The sequence below is a fragment of the Carex rostrata genome, chromosome 3 (assembly GCF_964058835.1).
Source record: "Carex rostrata chromosome 3, lpCarRost1.2, whole genome shotgun sequence".
NCBI lineage: Eukaryota > Viridiplantae > Streptophyta > Magnoliopsida > Poales > Cyperaceae > Carex > Carex rostrata.
This window is the reverse complement of record NC_135920.1, coordinates 5,322,060-5,338,665: the sequence shown is the minus strand read 5'-3', so window position 1 is coordinate 5,338,665 and position 16,606 is coordinate 5,322,060. Positions and strand designations below refer to the sequence as shown.

The 16,606-nt window shown below is 32.8% G+C and overlaps 2 protein-coding genes across 5 annotated transcripts; one reads left to right on the top strand and one right to left on the bottom strand.

Annotated features, from left to right (window-relative positions):
• The first annotated feature begins 2,249 nt into the window (after nt 1–2,249).
• On the top strand, nt 2,250–4,476 carry LOC144551089 (6,7-dimethyl-8-ribityllumazine synthase). Its single transcript, XM_078298896.1, has 3 exons — nt 2,250–2,801; nt 3,445–3,626; nt 4,072–4,476. The coding sequence occupies exons 1-3, from the start codon at nt 2,528–2,530 to the stop codon at nt 4,264–4,266; spliced, it is 651 nt and encodes a 216-aa protein (XP_078155022.1). The 5' UTR covers nt 2,250–2,527; the 3' UTR covers nt 4,267–4,476.
• Nucleotides 4,477–5,835: 1,359 nt separating this feature from the next.
• Nucleotides 5,836–8,908, bottom strand: LOC144551087 (uncharacterized). 4 transcript variants are annotated; one of them, XM_078298892.1, is made up of 7 exons: nt 8,760–8,908; nt 8,102–8,203; nt 7,903–8,020; nt 7,583–7,686; nt 7,421–7,492; nt 6,782–6,952; nt 5,836–6,366 (listed from the first exon to the last, which is right to left on the bottom strand). In XM_078298892.1, the coding sequence occupies exons 2-7, from the start codon at nt 8,135–8,137 to the stop codon at nt 6,004–6,006; spliced, it is 864 nt and encodes a 287-aa protein (XP_078155018.1). In that variant the 5' UTR covers nt 8,138–8,203; nt 8,760–8,908; the 3' UTR covers nt 5,836–6,003. The 4 variants fall into 4 exon arrangements, with proteins under 4 accessions (XP_078155018.1, XP_078155020.1, XP_078155019.1 ...); XM_078298894.1 differs by having other exon boundaries at nt 8,102–8,153; nt 8,760–8,870; XM_078298893.1 differs by lacking the exon at nt 8,760–8,908 and adding an exon at nt 8,316–8,493.
• Between the last annotated feature and the right edge of the window lie 7,698 nt (nt 8,909–16,606).

Below are 16,606 nucleotides of genomic sequence, written 5' to 3'. Positions count from 1 at the left end.
TTTCTAAATTAGAATAATTAAATATGATTTGTTATGATCTTGTTTTGACTTTATTAGATATTCTGTAATAAAGAGAGAATAGTAGGTTTCTCATTTTATTGTTTGCCTTTGTCATATTTTAGTAGGCCTTGAGCCATTACTTGTGTCTACTAATTAAGTAATTAACCCAACAATAAAAGAACTTTCTCTCTATATTTTTTTATATTTATTTGTTTACAAGGAAAGAGAAATGTGTTGGGAATAGGGGTGGCAACGAATCAAACCGAATCAAACTTATTCTAGTTTGAGTTTGAGTTTGAATAATATTCGAACCGAACTGGGTTTGATTTGTTTCGAATCGAATTAATTGCGAACTACATATTTTTCGAATCGAAGTCAATCGAATTACGAACTACAAATTTTTTGACAGCCCTAGTTATACCGATAGTTTATGCATTAGTTTTCTTCTCGCGGAACAAAATTCACACGATTTCCTTTTACCTTACACGAATTCACACTAATGAATTATGGACTAATTCAAGATTTTCTTACCTTTTACGCTGCTGGATTGATTAAAATCACGACATGGACCTAGTCAAATGAAACTTATTTCCTTGTTAATTTGTTACGCTGCTGAAACATTTTTCTATTATAAGTTACCATTATATTAGCAATTTTGAGCTGTGATATAAGTTTGGTTCCTGCATTATTAAAATTAATAGTTGAATTCATTAGTTGTATTATTTAAGATTCGAACCGAACTGGGTTTGATTTGTTTCAAACAAATTAATTTTGAATCGAACTAAACTCAAATCAAATTCAAATCAAATCATAAACTACGAACTTTTTTGCCACCAGGAACCCCTGGTTGGGAATCATCTTAGTTTGGCTTCAAGTTTTAAAAGTAAAATTGTACGACATTTGATACAATTTGTTGTGTTGTCGATAAAAGCTAATAAATTTACACCGTTCACTCTCTAAAATTAAACTGCTCGATGAAGTACTGGTTGATTTTTAAATTAACAAATTCAGAGCACAATTTAAGAGATGAAGAACACATTTATAAATTATTTTTGTTCAGTTTTAATATATACTCTATCATTTGTTATAATTGTCAAATAACTTTATTTTTAATATACAACCGGTCCAGAGAAGTTAGCTTGAGGCCTTGAGCATTGTCCTCAGAGAATCAGGACGGTCTAGACCAAATTTTGACTAATGTTAGCTAAAAGTCGTCCGATTTGCATTAAAACTCGTGCTCTCGTGCATATAATTTTATAGTTCGTACAGAAAACTTTAAAATTCATATGAATTAAGTATGTACGAATTTTAATACCAACCGGTTCATCATATCAAATTAGGTTTGATATCTAATATAAACCATCTGATTTGCATTAAGATTTGTAGATACAATTTTGTAATTCATTTGAAACACTTTAAAATTCATATGAATTAAACGCATACAAATTTTAATGTTGATCGGATAACTATAACATAATATTAGACTGAATTCAGATATGAAATCCGTATCCGCCAAAGTATAATCCATTTTTTCAGTTTTGATCCGAACCGTCTGATCAGATACCTACAGCCCCCTTAAATATTCTTTTTTTGAAAAGTTTTGACAGTGGCTGTCAAAATACAGCCCCCTTAAATATTCGTGTTAAAACAGCTTGGACGGTCCGGATCAAAACTTAATAATTGAGTTATTTAGGATCCGAATTCCAGATATGCCCCGTTGCTGGAATTTTTTTTATATACTATAATTAGAAAAAAGTTTTTATGAAACTAATATGATTATTTTTTTTAAAATCATAAGAACCGAAATGCTATTTCGGTCACAATTTTTTTTTTGTGAAACCAAAATGATAATTCGGTTTCAAGTATTTTTACAATTTTTCAACGTATTTTTTTCTTGAAATCTATGAAGACGGCTGAGATCGAAATGATAATTCGGTCCAAAAAAAAAAGAGGGACCGAAATAATATTTCAGTTTTTATAGTTTTTTTAAAAAATAAAGCAATTAAGTTGGTTTGATAAAAATTTTATTTTTTTACTTATGGTTTACAAAAAGAAAATTCCCGTTGCTATCATATTATCCGAACTTGTGATCCCTATCCGATTTAATTACCACGGCTGATGACGAGGACCAGCATCCTCTCCATTCTGGATAACGATCACAAAAATCCAGCACTACTGTCTGCTTAGATAGCGATCACAACGAAGCCTTTTTTTTAAGTTTTTTAACCGGAAAAAGAATCCAGGCTTGTCTTCCAAAATGCAGCATCGTCTCCGCTCTAGCCAAACTCTGAGGTAACTCAGATATTACCTTTGGATCCGGACCGTCCGATCAGAATCCTAACAATAGAGTCCCTTTAATAAAGCAGATCAGGCGGTCTGGATCCAAAAGCAAAATTTGAGTTACCTTAGGTGCTATGAATTCGCACGAGAAAGAACCTGCGTTACCTTAGAACCAGATCACTATCTTACTAAAGATCGCCTCCTTTTTCTTCTTGTGCTCTTTTCCGTGTTAGTCTAAAACCCAGCCATGGCGCTCCAGCTCCTACACACATCACCATTTCTCCACTCCAAAAGCCTTTACCTCCCCTCCTCGCTCGATCTCTCTCTCACAGCACACACTAAACCCATCCCCACCAAACAATTTCCCAATTACAGTAAAGTTACGAAGGTAACAGCTTCGCTGATCGAAAGCCCGGTGCTTTGGGCTGGTAATCTGTGCGTGCAATACGCGCTGATCAAGTTTGGTCTCGCTGGATCCGAGTCTAATCCCTTGGTTTCTTCGGAGCTCGCTGAAAATTTAGGTACTATGGGTTGTCTAAACCCCCTTTTGCCTCTTTGGTTAAATTGATATACTAGAAGAGAAAAGCTCGCAATCTCTGATAGTTTGGTAGAACATGGCAGAAAATATACCCCTTTTTCGGATGGGGTGTATTAGCTCTAGGCCATAAAGCTTCGCCTAGTTTATTTTGTTAGAGAACCGAATTTTATATGATAAATGGTACTATTAATAGTAACTTTTCCTTTCTACTAAGAATTTCTTTTCCACTTTTGGTTTAATTACGTTACCATTTTTTGTTAATTTTCATTATTTATACCCACAATCTTGTATGGTGTAGTGCCAATCAGTCTTTTATTAGCACTCATCAATTGGGTTTATCAGTTGAGCAGTGCAAACGAGTGGTTTGGTCAGTGCAAATGAACTGATTAGTCTGGTACAGGTACCACTGTACCAGTAGGAAAAATTGGTTCTGCTACTGTGTAAACTAAAACCATAAATGATATTAAATGCCTAATAGCTAAGACCTCTACACTTCAAATATTGTATTATTTTACCTTTGTAGTTCCTGCGAGGCTGGCATCAATACAAAGTATGGATTTGGTGCTGAACCATACCCTTGGTCTTTTGAATCTAAAATTGACTTAACAATCTCCCTCTCTTTCTAGATGATAGTGACAAAGAAGTAAGGGAGAGACGAAAGCTGGTGAGCAAATGGCATCCTACCACAAAAGGCACTCTTAAGAGAAATTACAGGGTTCCTTCAAAAGCTCAAGGTCAAAAGCTTCTCAAGGCCATAGCTGATTTGCTCTCTGAAGATGACCACTTTGTTGATGCCACTATGCACAAGGTATTTCTTATCTTTACGTAAATTCAAACATTTTTTTGACAAAAATTGTGGTATTTCAACTTTCAAGTGGCATGCTTAATATTTTAATTCATGACTTGTATATATGATATGCATGCTGTTTGGATTAGGTCCAATTATTATAACACGCTGCTATGTACCAAGTTTTACTACTTTTTATTGGTTAGATACTATTTTGATTCTCATTTTTCTTGTTCCTTGCTTCTGGGCTCGCTTAGTATCAGTGCAAACATGCCATCAACCATAAAAAAAAAAGTATCGGTGCAAACAAGTAATTGGTATAAACATTTTGCTTTTGTGTGGCAGTCCTTTATTGGAAGAGTACAGAAGTTATTATTTGCATTTGGGAAAAATTGTTCTTTGGTGAATATTTCATACATGATATCCTATACTTGGTTTTTCACCATGGGATTTTAATGCATTACAGGGATGTAGGATAAGGAGAGAGAGTGCGCATGGGGAAAGTGTGTGTTGCAACAATGTGAGAGCTCTGTTTGATGAGTTGCCAACGCCTCATCTGTTGGTGGAGATAACTACTTTTCCAGCAGGTCCACTTACAGAAAAGGATTACATCAAGGCTGAGAAGTTGGAGAGAGTGCTTAGGTCATGGTCTTCTATTTAGAAATACTGAAGTTTCTAGGTGTAATTAGAGAAATCTTTGCAAATCTGTCGAATTGTCTGTTCTTCTTCTTCTGTTTTCCTCTCTCTCTCTCTCTTTAGGTCAGGGTCCTCTTCTATCTCAAAATGCTGGAGTATGTAGGTGTGATTAGAGAAAACTTTGCAAATCTGTCTGAATTGTCTGTTTCTTCTTCTTCTGTTTTCTTCTCTCTCACTCTCTCTCTGTTTTTGGACACTGGTGGGTCTCTTGTATCAAGCTCATGGGTTTTAAGTAACAAGTAATTTTATGAGTGCATTACATATAGCACCTGCTTGGTAGGAACGTTAAAATTTTCTATTCTGGTTCTTGAATTATCTATTTAAAATAAGATTATTTTCAAAAAATTAATCATTGTAACACAGCATAACAGGTAGTTCTAGGTATATTTTGCTGAGAGTTTCATCAATTTTGATCGAAAAAAAAAGAGACCTCATCTTAGTTTTTATTGTAATTAATCTGTCTCAGCCTGAATCTTAGTTTTTCTATAAGGTCGTTTCATAACTCCTATATTACGGATGTTGTATATAAGTTCTGCATCAGAAGAGAAAAAAGACGAGTGTAAGAGGGCACAAATCATGCATGAAATTTTTGGTTGTCCTTAAAAACTTATTTCATTCTGGAAACAGGTTACGAGAACCATAGACCAAAGAATTACGATTTAAGCCTACAAGGAATTCTAACCACGATACTACTAACACACATTTAGCATTTTATGATGACTGAACTGTATAAAAAAAATTCAAAAAAGGAAATTTCTATTAAATTTTAATATAGATGATTACAAAATTAAAATCATGAGTTGAAATTTTAAATTTAATTTTTTTTTAAATTCTGTGAAATTGTTTGAAGTTGCTTTAGACCAAGATAAAAAATAAAAAAAAATAAAATCTGGTAATAAGTTGCTTTAGATCAAACTTCGTGAAATTTTGTGGTTTTTCAAGAGTTCAATTGCGAAATTTCAAGATCTCGCAGTAAACCGGGTAGAATTCGTCAGTATTAAAAATCTGTTTATATGCCTCAACTAAGCTTACTTTATGACTCCGTTACGCCTGGATTTTTCCTAAAACCAGCAGAAACTGCGCAATTATACCTCAGGTAAGCTGCATTTGAATGAAATTTATTGATTTAGGAAGCAAATAGAGAGTAGACGCAAGAAGTGTATGAATACCACATGTATCACACCTTCCTTTCAACTTGGACTTAAAAAGAGTTTTATACTTGCGTTATACTTCTTGTTGAGAAAGATAGCAGTAAGACTAAAAACCTCAAGATTACGGTATATAACATGTTTTTTTATACCATATTATTGCAAATACTTTTATAATCACTAAAACTACTGGTGAGAAAGATAGCAGTAAGATTAAAAATCTCAAGATTGCAAATTTCTAATTCAAATCATATACTATTCTTTTTCTCAAAAACGTCAACAGACAATAATGGAAAATTCCATTTTTTTTTTTCATTAGCAATAATTAACCAGTCAGTATCTTCACTGCAAGGAAAACCAAATACAATAAATAAAGACAAACTAACTGACATGTCTGTCGATATCCATCGATCAGTATAAAGCAATATCAAGTTAACAAGCCATTTAATTACTAAAACCCAAATAGAAATAACTGCAAGTCAGAGCTACACAAAACAATTAAAGTTGTCACTTCCACTACTAACATGATAAGAACAACATAGATGCATACTACATCATAAAGCCAAGGATGAATTGCCAAAGAGCATGTTACCATGCCCCATTCCCATGATCCCACTCTCATGAGCCATGACGTGGGCCCGGTAATGCGACCCGTTTCCCCAATTAGTCCCAATTTCCTTTGGTGAGAAACCAATATTGTCCTGCTTATTTGGCGTGCTAGCATTGGTTGAGACAGTAGTGTCTGAGTCGGTTGGGGTGCCAGATGAAGTAACTTCATACAACTGATTAGTTTTCGTAATATCGCTGCTTTGTTTTGCGGGAGACTGGCTGTTTTGCTGTTTTGTATTCAGGAACCGACCACCTGATCCCCTTGCTCGTTTCATTGCATGGCGATGGCGTGACTCATGGAGGTATGGCTGAGAAAGAGAAAATAAATTATTAACTACAGGAGAGTATATTTTTGTCAACATGAAAAGTTCGGCGAAAATTTTAAATAAAAAGTATTGTATTAATGTAGTGAACCAGACTGTCCATTAACATATAGAATTATCACATAATATCTAATCATTGACATCTCAGAAGGAAGGGATGATAATTACCAGAAAATGACAGAAGACAGAATTTACGACAAATGAGAGAGACTTTAGATCATGATTTGGTGAATGGTGTAAAAGGAAAGAAATAAGGACCAAGCAACCAACTACTTAGATAACATATTTTTGCACCAAGAATTACCATATACACAATAAGTAAAATCAGAATAAACAAAAGTAATCCTTCTTTGCCAACTAAGATCATTCCATGAGAACTTCAAAATGCATATATTTCTACCTTGCGAGCTTTGAGGAGCTTGTTTTGAGCCTCCAACTTGGCACGTGCCTGCCTTCTTCGAAGAATTGCATTGTATTGTTTTGGGTTTACAAACACAGGCTCCTCCATTGGGTTGAGCAAAAGCGGGAGACGAGGCGGCGGCAATCCCACACTCACCGTTTGCGGATGATTCTACAAAGAGAAATTAATTGGTGAGGATATCTTTCTTTCCTTGATGGAACAGGGTGGTATCAGTCAATCAGATTCTTAATAGTTTTTTTTTTTTTTTGAAGTAAAGGCTGGAGGTCAAGCCACCCAACTATTTCAGATTCTTCGTAGTTATATCTCGTGAACTGTCTGATCAGACCTCTACTACCAGCATAATGCTACCAACCTGAGGCTTTGGTTTTACTAACTAGTAACTAGCAAGAAATATACTAAAAGAAATATGAAATGAAATTTGCTCTATATTTCAGGTTCTGTGCCTATTCCTATTAGACAATTTCAGTACCAACACGGTACTAAATTAATTTCTTATGTGAGAAGTACTGATATTTTGTGTCCTATGTAGGAAGTACTGATGTTTTGTATGGAAATTATCATCAAAACACTTAACTAAGATAGCCAGTGAAGTTAGATTAAGCAAACATGTAAACTCACCAAGGAACTCAATCCACATGAGGCCAAGAAACCAGCATAAGTTGCATCATTGTACGGAGGATTCATGCAAGCCTGAACCAAGCACCAAAGATTAGTTGCTTTTTCTCATTTCATATAATGCAATATACAAAGGTTAAAGTTCAATATTCGACAAGAACTCACAAATGCAGGTGCAAAATCAAACTTCTGTGGCACAAAAATGGCGTCTCTACTTTCTACAGACAGTCCTGATTGGCCCACACCATTCGCATAATTGCTTTCATCACCTATGAAGAACGTTCATCACAATTTAAGACCATAGCTTGAATAATAAAGGTTAATTAAATAAATTATCATGCAGATTGAATCACAATTCATCCATGCATAAACTAAAACTGACAGCTGCATAGTGGGTCCTGCAGAAGAATGTTCAAGCTGGCGTGGGACAAGTAGTGATTATAAAATTTACACATAAGAATATAACATATACAGAAATGAAATACCAGAATGAGTCTCATTCAGGCTTCCTTCGCTGGTTTCAGAAACCTCTTGCACGGAACGAGAACTTGAATGTGTTGAACTGGAGTTCCTATCGGATGTTTTGTGAAGTAGCTTGTTTATCTGGCAAGTCATCCTGTAAGTTCCTTGAATCTTTCACATGCAAGTGCAACTGTGTGTAAAAAGAAATGGAATTTATCTCACCAGATTTGGTATTATGTGAACTGAATTGTGATCCATTTCTTCTCTGTTAATGCTTTGATAATGGCCCTGGTGTCTTTTATCCAACTAATATTTCACTTCATGCTGAAAAAATTTAAGCAGAGCCAATAGTCAAATTAAATGATAATAACAATAACAGATAAGGCAAAGAAGCATGAATTTTAATTGGAACTTAAATTTATGTTAAACATAGCACCTATTTTTGTGAGCAGATTGGAAAGATGTAAAATCTTACTTCAGTAAACAAATCAGAAATAGTTCCTTAAGCACAGTAGAATAATTAACACATAAATTAGCCTTCCACAAAATTAGCCCCAAAAAATTCTCAACAAGCTAAATAGCACTTGCTGCCCGCCGGATCAAACTGAGCAGAACTAAACAAGAAAAATAAATTTTCATCCCTTGATGACATCATGACAACAAAGTAAAAAATCCAAATTAGAATCCTAACCGACCATCATCTCACTCCGTCTGAGTCTATAAAAAAAACCTAGTTTCAAAATTTAGAAAAAATCAAACAGCCGAAGCTTAATCTCACAAGACCCATTTAGACGCAGCTCGAGAGAGAGAGTGCACGAGATCAGAAGGCGAATCGTAACAAATCTGAACCATATACTTCAACAAAGATAGTAAATTTTACCTTCTTCAGTGGCAAATCTTTTTCTTATATTCTCAGCTTCTCAGCGCTCGCCTCTTCTTTCCCCTCCAGGTTCTTTAGGCTGTCTCTTCCCTCTTTTCTTTCCGGATAGGAAAAAAAGGGAGAACTTATTTCTTGGAAGAAAAAGAAATGAACTTTTGCGTTTGCAGCCCTGCAAGTAAAGGTTTCATCTTTGTAAAAGTGACTCGTGCAGACAAGATATTTACAAAAAAGCCCTTGAAATGTTAAGACATTAAAAGAAGGCCACTGCTTGGGAAATCCGTCTCACATGAGGTGCAAGTGTTAAATCTGGACTGTTATTTTTACTTGGCACGAATCTCAAAGCAGATTTCTACACAGACTCCTGCTTGGGAATCTCACTATGTTCCCTCGCGTTACTGTTTGCGTGAGAAGAATATCAGCTGAATTCTTTTTCTCATATAAACAGTAAAAAGCAGTTCAAATTTTCACTAATTTTATACCTACACCCATTTCTATCAGTGGACCGAACAAGACCAAACAACTGCAGTATCAATCTTAGAAAGGTTATATGGTACAATATATACTAATTTAATGAAGAGGACAAATATTGGTTGTATTCAAATTTATACTTGATTTTCTAGTGCTTGGAATCATCTCGCACTTTCATAAGAAAATTAAAATTAAGAAAGTTGTAGAAAAAAATATAAAATTAATTTCTTGTGGAGGTTACAGATTTAAAATTTAGTATTTAATACTTATCTCGTATTAAAAATTAGTAAAGCGTAGAAAAAAAAAATATGATGGTTTTGAGAAAAATAAATGTAAAATTTAAAATAGATTCTCAGAACAAAAATAAAAGATGTAGTATTTTAGTAATGTGAAAATAAAGTACTCGCTCTTTTTTGGACTTCCGAAGTAATATTTTTGTTATTCACGGAATACCGTAAATTAGATGTGCACTGTACCGTCACCATAGTATTTATTATTTGAATAGGGTTAAAATATTACATTGATTGTGTATCTTATTCATGTCATGCATCTTTATTTTCATTTATAAAGTTCATATAGACGGTTGGAACCACTCGACATGACCTCTATATTAAAATATAATTGAAGACGAATTTTATATATATATTTTTTAAATAAGTACAGTACTTTTAATCCATCCAAAAGTATTAATCTTGTACCTATCTAAAGATAATAAATAAATTCTAAAAATATTAAATTTGATTTTCAAACATATTTGATATAGATATCATATTAAACAGTTCAAATCATATATTTAGATTTTAAAAATAAAAATAAAAATATGAGACATAAATAAAAGTAACAATGCATTTTAATCCTACTATTATTATTTTTCGGAGGAGAACAAAAATGATCGCTCCCGTGGCCGTGACTATTGTTGTGTTTTCCAATCTCTGTCTGTAACTAGTACAATTAATAATTTGTAATTAATTAGTCCCGTACTCTCACATTTTCTCTGTCTTTGGATAAGATCAATATTTTAATAATGTTACGGAAGTAACACAACAAGTACTTCATCAATTATATTGTAGCATAGAATATACTATATACCACATAAGTCAAATTGAGAAGATTCGTATTTTAAATAAGTAAAATATATGCATAGTTCTACAATAGTCAAATTGGGAATATTCATATTTTGAACGAGTAAAGTGTATAATCACTTGTATTTAAATGTCTTGATTTATGTCTCGGAATCTAAATTGTACATTAATAACGGAATAAATGATGTGGATTTATCCTTAAGTTCCCCTCCCCCTCTGTTTCTTTTGTTTTGTTTGAATCTGCTATTTTTATCGAAATTTTTATTTGTACCAGAATTACAAAAAAAATAAACCAAAACATTCCATTAAAATGAGAATTCAAAATTTATTCAGGCCATCAAACCGCTTAGCGGTCTCAAAGACTGGGGCCGCCAATTGACCCTACGGCCCCTGTCTAGAGGTCTCCAAATGAATTAGTGCTCCCTCCGCCCCTTTTTTTTGTAGTGGCACCGAAATCCATTTTTTTTTTGTCTGGCATGAAAACATATTTGTACTCCTTGTTTGGACATAGAGAACGAGAGTAAAAAATATATTTAGACAATCAATTTGTCTGAACATCACACTGCTGATATCATTTAATAAAATTTCTATAAAAGAAGAAGAAGAAGAAGGGGCTAATTGTTGACTCTCAGTCTTTAGGGCCACAGAGACGTTTGACGGTCTGAATATTTTTAGAATTATCCAAAAATTAGAGTGTTTTTTATTTTTTATTATGATATAAATAAAAATCTCGGACTATTCTTATATTCAAATGTTGTGTCCAGTGTTGAGCAAAATCGTCTTGTCACCCAGTTTGCGTCCAAATTGCATTAAAAAAAATGCTATGTACACCTACAAATGTTTTTATTTTCTAAAAAAAATTCAAAAAATAGAAAATGGTCATTTTAACTCAACTTAAGTTAAAATTGAAAATCAGTAACATAATTATTTCGGCTGAGTTTTCTAAATTTAACATACCTTTAACGTATTTTTATTTTTAATAAGTACACGTAATGTAATGAAAAATTGGATAACTGAATATCCAAATGACATAATTGTTAGACTTGAATATCCACGATATAAATGCAAATGTTAGATTAAATTATTTTGAATTTCTAAAATTCTAAATCCTATTCAATTGGATAATCAAGTATAAAATTAGATCCCGTGTGCAAGCAAGTAGTTCATGACATAATCAAGAACTTAAAATATCAAGTGCATGTAAAAGTAAATAGATGAGTTGATAGAGTTGATAGAGTTGACACAAGAGATGATAAACGGAGTTCGCAACTAAAGGCTTATGTCTCCAGGGTTACACGACCACTTCTTGGCATGTCTTTCTATTATCCAATAAAAAATGAATACAACGTGAAACCGGTGAGACCTTACAACACGCGGGTAGTCAACTCGTCTCAAAAAGATTGAGCACACATGACTCAAAAAAGACAAGTACACATGGCTATAAGTTAAACACATACTCCAAGAATCACTATTCTCACTCTAATCTCAATTTGATCAATTTAGGAGAAGTAGATTTGAGGTTGTTGAAATACTATTGAAGTTAAAGCACAAGCAACAATAGAAAAGGTTAAACCTCACAAAGGATTTAAAAGTTGCAGCTGAAAGGCGGTTGGTTGCATAGAAGGAAAACAATCAAACCTTCTTTATATAGAGAGATAACACAAAAGGAAGCAAAATCAGGGTTTTGCCATCAACCGTTATAGTGTTTGGCAACCGTTACAAAGGCTAGCACAGATCTGATAATATGCGCATTAGGGCTTGCTTGTGCTTTAATCAAAAGTTCCAACATTTGAACAATCGTTTGACACGGTTGGCCATTGGTTGGTTTGTGCTAAATTTGCATGGAAAAATAATTTTTCAATTCGGTTTTTTTATTATTATTTTGACCGTTACAATGGTTAGACTCAGACAACACATCTCAAATTTACTTTACCATACTTTCAAATATAAAAAAGATAAAATCAAATGGTAAAATAAAATATCTTGTTCTTCGTGATCCAGTCAGTTATCTAGCATTTGTTCACCATAAATAATGTCTTGATGCTTTTCTTGATTACTCAATTGATATATCAATTAAATCTGCAAACATTTCAAACAAAAAGAATTATAAAATTAAATATTTATATGTTTTGTAAATTAATCAAATAAAACATCAGATTGTTTGCAACAATATGATGCGCTGTATGAAGTCAAACCAGTTATGTAAATATATTTGGAGAAAATTTTGCCTCTAGTAGTCTAGTTACGAAGGTGAATAGAGGAGAAAAGAAGGGAGCGTATCTCGGAGAAAATTTGATCTGGTTCATTTATCTCATCTTCTAATCTACGGCTCAGATTTGAAGGCATAGCGGAGGGTGTTAGCAAATGAATCAAGATTCTAACAACAATCTTTTACATATTTTTCAAAAATACATTTTTTTTTATAATTAACTCCGTCTCTTTTCAAACTACATAGATCATTTATTGCAAGTTGCAACTATGAAAAGTTGAAAACCTACATTATTTCACTTGCAATTATTCTGCATCTCTACCTATGGCTAACGTAAATATAAATGACCTAAAAATACATAATATTTAGTTTCATTAAGCTCCGACTAGAACCATATTTTAAGATGGATTATGGAGTAAGATCCCGGAGGTCGGAGATGCGAAGCAAATCAGATTTGTTGAACATATATGCATTTAATATGTGCAGTTACGTCAGCCTATATAGTGGGTGCTGACGCCTTATTCCAGAATTCCGGTTCTATTTTACAAAATTAATTTTTCCTTTATTTATTTGTACTTCTTTTCTGGTAGGCAGGTAGGTGGGCCCGTATTGAACGCTCCCCTGACCCAACTGGTCGGACGCTCATATCCATCCGCACAGTTTTGGTTCCAGATTTGCAATTTTTTTTTTAGAAATAACAAAAAAAAATTATCGGAAATAAGATGAATTATTTTTATTTTATCGCATGGAAGAATCTGAACCGATGTTTATCCAGTCTCATCATTGGAGTATTTAATGTGGTCAAATTAATAATTGAGTCTCAATAGTTTTTATTTATGATGTATGGATACGAGTACGGGTATCATGCGATATAGATCTGTATTGGTATCTGTTATACATCTGATACAGGTACGAAATTCATTATGAAGTATTCGAGTAACATAGTTTTTCAAGTTGCAACATGCCTTCAATATCGGGGTGGATTCAGAATTTTCGTCACGAGGGGCTAGCAAATCGGATTTAAATAGCTAATCGGGTTCAAATTCATTAATTAATCGGATACTAGATAAAAATAATATTTTAACTTATAATTTTTAATACTATGACTTGTAATTTCTGATGCTTTAACTTATAATTATAACTACCAATTATAATTAAAAAAATATATATTTAAAATTAAACTCTAGTTTTAATTTGAATTACAAATCAAAACTTCAAAGGAGGAGAAAAAAATATCATATAAAGAGGAGTAAAGTCAGTCGAAACCGTTATATCTCTATAAAAAATTCAAATCCAGGAGAGGAAGGCAGCTGCCTCCTTAGGCTGTGCTCCACAAAAACGAGAGGAACTGTCATTAATGGAAAGGGAAGGGAAGAGAACCCAGCCATTTCACCTCGTTTCCACCCCGATTTGGAGGTGACGGATTTCATCAAAATTCTAAAGAGTTTTCCCCTCCGCACTGTAGCGTTCTCCTCCGCTTCCTTTCCATTTCACCTCTTATGGAGCAGGGTGAACCCACGGGCCCAGTGAAATCTTCCCTCCGCCCGTGTTTCTCCCTTCCCCTCCCCTCGGTTCCACTCGTTTGGAGCACACCCTTAGTCTCATGTGGATCTGCCTCTTTTCACAGGAAAAAAATCTAAATAAATTATATTCATTCCAATTAGAATTCTTGAAAGTCTGATATCTACTAAAAACAATACTTCTAATTGGAATGAGGGTTTTCAAGAATTCAAATAGATTTTAGTGGAGATGAGTTCGATAGAGTTCAGCGAAGAAGATTTTTTTTATCACATTGGAAAAACAGAGAATAATTATTGATTTTCGAAATTTCTAGAAGAACATCGATTTTTTTTTTCAAGTTACTCTATTGTCAAGGGGAGTCAATGGGTACGATAAAGATCGGATGGAAGTATTATCATTTCTGTACCCGTTATAAATTATCCTTACCCGTTACAAGTTGCCTTATCCGTTGTAGTTGTCGGATAACGAAACGGTAGTGGACAAATAATGGTTAATACTTGTATAATAATTATTTTTATTATTTATTAAATAAAATACCAAGACACATTTATTTGTCGCATATATAATCACATTACTAATATGAAAATTAATTCCAACTAAATTATTTTTTTATCAAAACACAAATTAAAAAACACAAATATCTTTGTTTTTTAATAATAAAAAAAAAGTCAAGCATGTAAATGCAAGATGGTCAATTATTCAAGTGCTTTAATGGTTAATTATGTTTAACATAGTTACATAAATGGTCAATTATTCAAGTTAGAAAATTTAATAAATTTTATTTTTCAAGATCAAGAGTAGTTGTCAGTTGGACTGTTGAAGATGAATAATAATTCAATGTTTATTAAGATATATAATTTTTTTTTAGATAATTATCTGATCATATAACAGGTACAAAATAGACTTTACCTGTATCCTTACCCATTTTGATAACGAAAAAAAAAATTTACTCATATCCGATAAGTTTTAAAAAAAAAAAATCTTACTCGTATTCTCTTTCATCGGTGATAAAAGGATGCCATTGACACCCCTACTGTTGTACTTGATCTATGATTTAAATAAACTGAAGAGAAAAGAGTACATAAAAGGTAGGCATTGAAATCTAATGATTTGCCTACGGGCTTTTACTGGCAAAAAAAAGAGAGAAAGAAATCTAATGATTACTCGAGGAATGACGACGATTGGATTGTTTCTTTCTGTTTTAATGTATTGAATCAACTGAACAGTAGATGTGAACAGACGACTTAAATTGAATTTTATTAAAAAGAAGTGGTTGAAGTTTATCTTTTACACCTGGAAAACCAAAGGTAGCATAGACTTCTTGTTAAAAATTGTACCCATACTTTTCAGTCTCCATAAGTTACTTTCATATATCTGTCATATCACAGCGACGAGGCGTATTTTATATCGATTCAAACTTCAAAGTTCAGTTAGATCAGTGTCGAAATACCACAACCACAAGCAGTTGAATCCATAATAAGATCCACTTATCCACACATGTGTGCATCCAATAAGCCGATTAATTATGTGAAGTGCGGAGCCATTTGCTGTAAAGTGTTGATAAAGAACTTTAGATTCTGTCATAGGTTATTGGTATCCATCAACCATCAATCCATCATCGACAACCCCACGGACCCAATGAAATTAACATTTGTTTGTTTTGACGAAATTTGGCTCGTTTAGATTTTCATGAAGTAATAATTAGTGAGGCTATGGTACTATGTATAACATTTTTATTTTCAAAGTTCAGTTCAACACGATATCTATTTAAAAATGTACGTGCATAATTTTATATTTTTTTTTAAGATTTTTAAAGATTTTTTATATTTTTTAAAGTTTTTTTTATATCTTTTTTAGTTTTTTTTTAAATAAATAGAAAATCACTTAATCGAAATATTCTAGACTATTTTAAAGTAGTGATTTTTTTTTGTATGTCTAAAAAGATAATAATATAATTCAAAAATGATGACGGTTCAAATGTCTTCATATTTTGTGTCTCTAATTCTCTATTCTCACTTCATTTAAAATGTTAATAATGTAAAATTTAAAATATAAATGTTAAATAAAACCGTTAGATGTGATCTATATGATTTTCAATACATGCTCATAATTATCACAATTCGATTTATTCTTATGTAAATTAATAAGTTGAAAAATAGACGTCTAGTAATTACCTACATCAATATATTTTTATAAGCTCTTGATGACAAAAATAATGTAGATCATATCTAAAAGTTTTATTTTGACTTTTAAGTTTTAAATTTTGAATTATTATATTTAAAAAAAAATAAAAACATGATAGAGACATTTAAACTCTTCTTTTCAAAAATATATAACAATTTAATCTACGTGTACATTTTTATAAAATCATGTCAACTTCACATCAGCTACTTGAACTTGACATTAATCCATGGTACGGAGTACAGACCAACATATGAGCTATGCACAGTACTGCAGACTTCAGTAATCATCTTTTTCTGAAATCCGATAATGGGTCGGGTCGAGCCCAGAAATGAGGGTAAGCTATCTGAAATGAGCCCATTTAGGCCCAAGCCTCTCTTCGTTTC